At 39.9% G+C, this 2,785-nt stretch overlaps 1 protein-coding gene across 1 annotated transcript in view; it reads right to left on the bottom strand.

The window, feature by feature from the left end:
• The window catches only part of pde10a (phosphodiesterase 10A), a 45,590-nt gene that overhangs the window by 13,147 nt on the left and 29,658 nt on the right, over positions 1-2,785 (bottom strand). Inside the window, 3 exon segments of the mRNA XM_046071063.1 lie at positions 253-304; positions 610-668; positions 1,208-1,258. Coding sequence (XP_045927019.1) covers positions 253-304; positions 610-668; positions 1,208-1,258 — 162 coding nt within the window.

Below are 2,785 nucleotides of genomic sequence, written 5' to 3' on the forward strand. Positions count from 1 at the left end.
CTGAATAATTATAATAATAATATATTATATATATTATTATAACTAATATCACTATTATTATTACATGTACACATACATATGTATTGTCAGGAAATATTAGCAGTGCCCCTCAGGCATCGAGATGCCCTGTGTGTATCAGTATTACAGCAGCATTCCTACTCTTTTTAACACACATAACCTAACACACACTCCCCGGATGTGTAGCCTTGAAGACAATGTAAATGAAAACATACGTGCAGAAATCACACTCACCATAATATGTTCAAGTAGAGAATCTATTGCCACAATGTTATCAAAGTATGTTCTGTGCGAAAAGAAGAAATGGCGCATTGACATGTTTGACAAATGGGAAGCTCTGATGACGTTCACATTCAAGACATGAAAGCTAAATTGCCTAAAATGCAATAATTTCTTCCACTGTGTGAGCAAAAGGTTTTATTTAACCTTTGACCTGACATGAGGAAAGATGAGACACTAACTCATTTCAGAGACCATATCTTAATTTTCTTATACTATAATAAGAATATGGTTTAAATACAAGGTTTTTATGTTTTCAGCAGCATTCATTTAGTGTTAAATCAGGTAAACTGTCCCAACAGCAGCTCTTACTTTGACACATCTAGTAGGAAGTCATTGAGCTCAGTCTGTTTGGCGAGGCCTCTGCACACCTAGAAACAAATAAAAATAGATTATGACCCGGCACTCACACGTATCACACATTTCTCGCAGAACACATACAACTTCCTGCATATAAACAAACCAACTAGCTGTCTATACTCTTGGCTGTGTGCCACCTTCATGAGTTTCAGTAACAACAGAGTGCTCTGCAGTGAGCAGCTAACTGTACCGCTAGCTGAGGCTCAGAGGTCCACTGTGGCCAGTGCTGCAGTGGGACGCCGTTTCTCTGAGGTGTAGGCTATCTGTTCATATAAAAACAGCACTGGGGCATAATGACGTCCTCAGGGAGCTGTTTGTTGAATCTATGGCTTAGCTGATTGGACTGGGCCCAGTGACAACCCAGTTCCTGTACACAGTGGATTTCCCCATGAAAACACCAGTGCAGAACCAGAACAAACAAAGTCATCCAAGATAAAAATAAGTGGGAAGGGTTCACCTTGTTTCTAGATAAGTCTTTAGTGAAGTGTTACAGTACAGTATGTCTGCTACGATGTACAATTTCAAATTTCAACAGTGGAAGTTTGCTCACCTGTACTTGATGAATAGCAACTGATGCCCATGCTAAATTAGCTGTTGCAACCTGGAAAAGAAAGTGAAGCTTAGCTCCCAAAAAAACCCCAATATATTACAATTAACACATGTTATCTTACATTTCCAAGGTTTAATCAGCTCATATCACATATCAACATAATTATCTGTTCTGCACATCAGGCAGTCTCATAATCACAGAACAGCCATTTAGCCTACAGATTCAGAGCCACTCTGGGGACGCACACTCACACCTGTAACACGGCTTTATCTGCATGTTTAGCATTGTGGATTAAAATTAAAGCAATGCAAAATTAAAACTGCACAAATACATATGGTTACATGAAAAAGGGGTAAAATGGCGTTTGTGAAAGGGGTTTCTCTTAGTGACAAACCCACAGAGCATTTTCACTTAACTCTGCTGTTCCCCTCACCTGTACAGAAAGTTTTAGTGTCTCACAGATTATTGGTTTGGCTTTACAGCCTGCAACTTTAATGTTTTGGTTAACTTTCACCGCTCTCGTAAACCTCTTTTTCAGCCGCTGTTTGCAAATATATAAGATGGCAACATATATATGAGATTTTTACAGAATAAGGGAATAATTTTAAACATTCAACAAATGGTTTATTTATGGAAAGTTCTAAATCTCAAATGTGAATCTTCACTGTGACTACAGTTGCTTGAACAAGCTGTATGTTACGAGTAACAACAAGTTACAAGTAATTTTCTAGCTTATGGCACTGCCATTTTATAGAATGTATTTCATTAACAAAATCCTTGGAGACAAAAATGCAGCATTATTAAGTATTTTCCACAATCAACTGAACCCCACAAATCTAATAAAGATCTTAAACAGATCCAGATTAAGGTGAATACCAGGCTAACTGTAGTTCTGTGAGTTCTGTGTTTCTTGATGTGTTTTGTCTGGGTCAGACTGACCTCCTGGTGACTGAGGTTGAAGGGCTCCTTGCCCCAGTGCCGGTGCAGCTCCAAGATGGCAATGAGGTCCCCGATGGCAGTGAGAATGGGGAGGCACAGGACAGAGTGAACATGGATCCCTGAGTCCTGCCCTGTGCCGTCGGGGAAGCGCTCGTCCTGCAACACACAGGTCAGACACAGTGAAGGTCAGACTAATGATAATAATAGAGGTCAGTGTAGCTGGTACATCAGCTGACAAAGAAGACACGTCATTTGCCCATCAGCAGGGCAAACATCTGTCACCCTATTCATGAGTTTTCTGACTTTTGTTATTTTTTGTCTTTTTTGAAACAGAGCACCATTGCTAATATTTTCCTGAATTTCATAAAACTCCAGATATTTTTCCAGCCTCGTCTTGGTCATCACCTCCTGTTCAGAGTGTGACGTGTGAATGAGGACACTGGGCATCTAGTAGGAAAAGTCCCCCATGATTTATTATCTGTACTCTATTATAACAAGGTAAGCAATGCAGTGCACAAGGGCAGAGCATTGCATCGAACCAGGCTGTGATGAGCAAGGATGAGACATTGAAACATATATAGAGGGCAAAAAGAGATCTGTTATCAAACATCACAGCAATGCAGCGTTAGAGAGTTAGAT

The sequence above is a fragment of the Micropterus dolomieu genome, linkage group LG15 (genome assembly GCF_021292245.1).
Source record: "Micropterus dolomieu isolate WLL.071019.BEF.003 ecotype Adirondacks linkage group LG15, ASM2129224v1, whole genome shotgun sequence".
Taxonomy (NCBI): Eukaryota; Metazoa; Chordata; class Actinopteri; order Centrarchiformes; family Centrarchidae; genus Micropterus; species Micropterus dolomieu.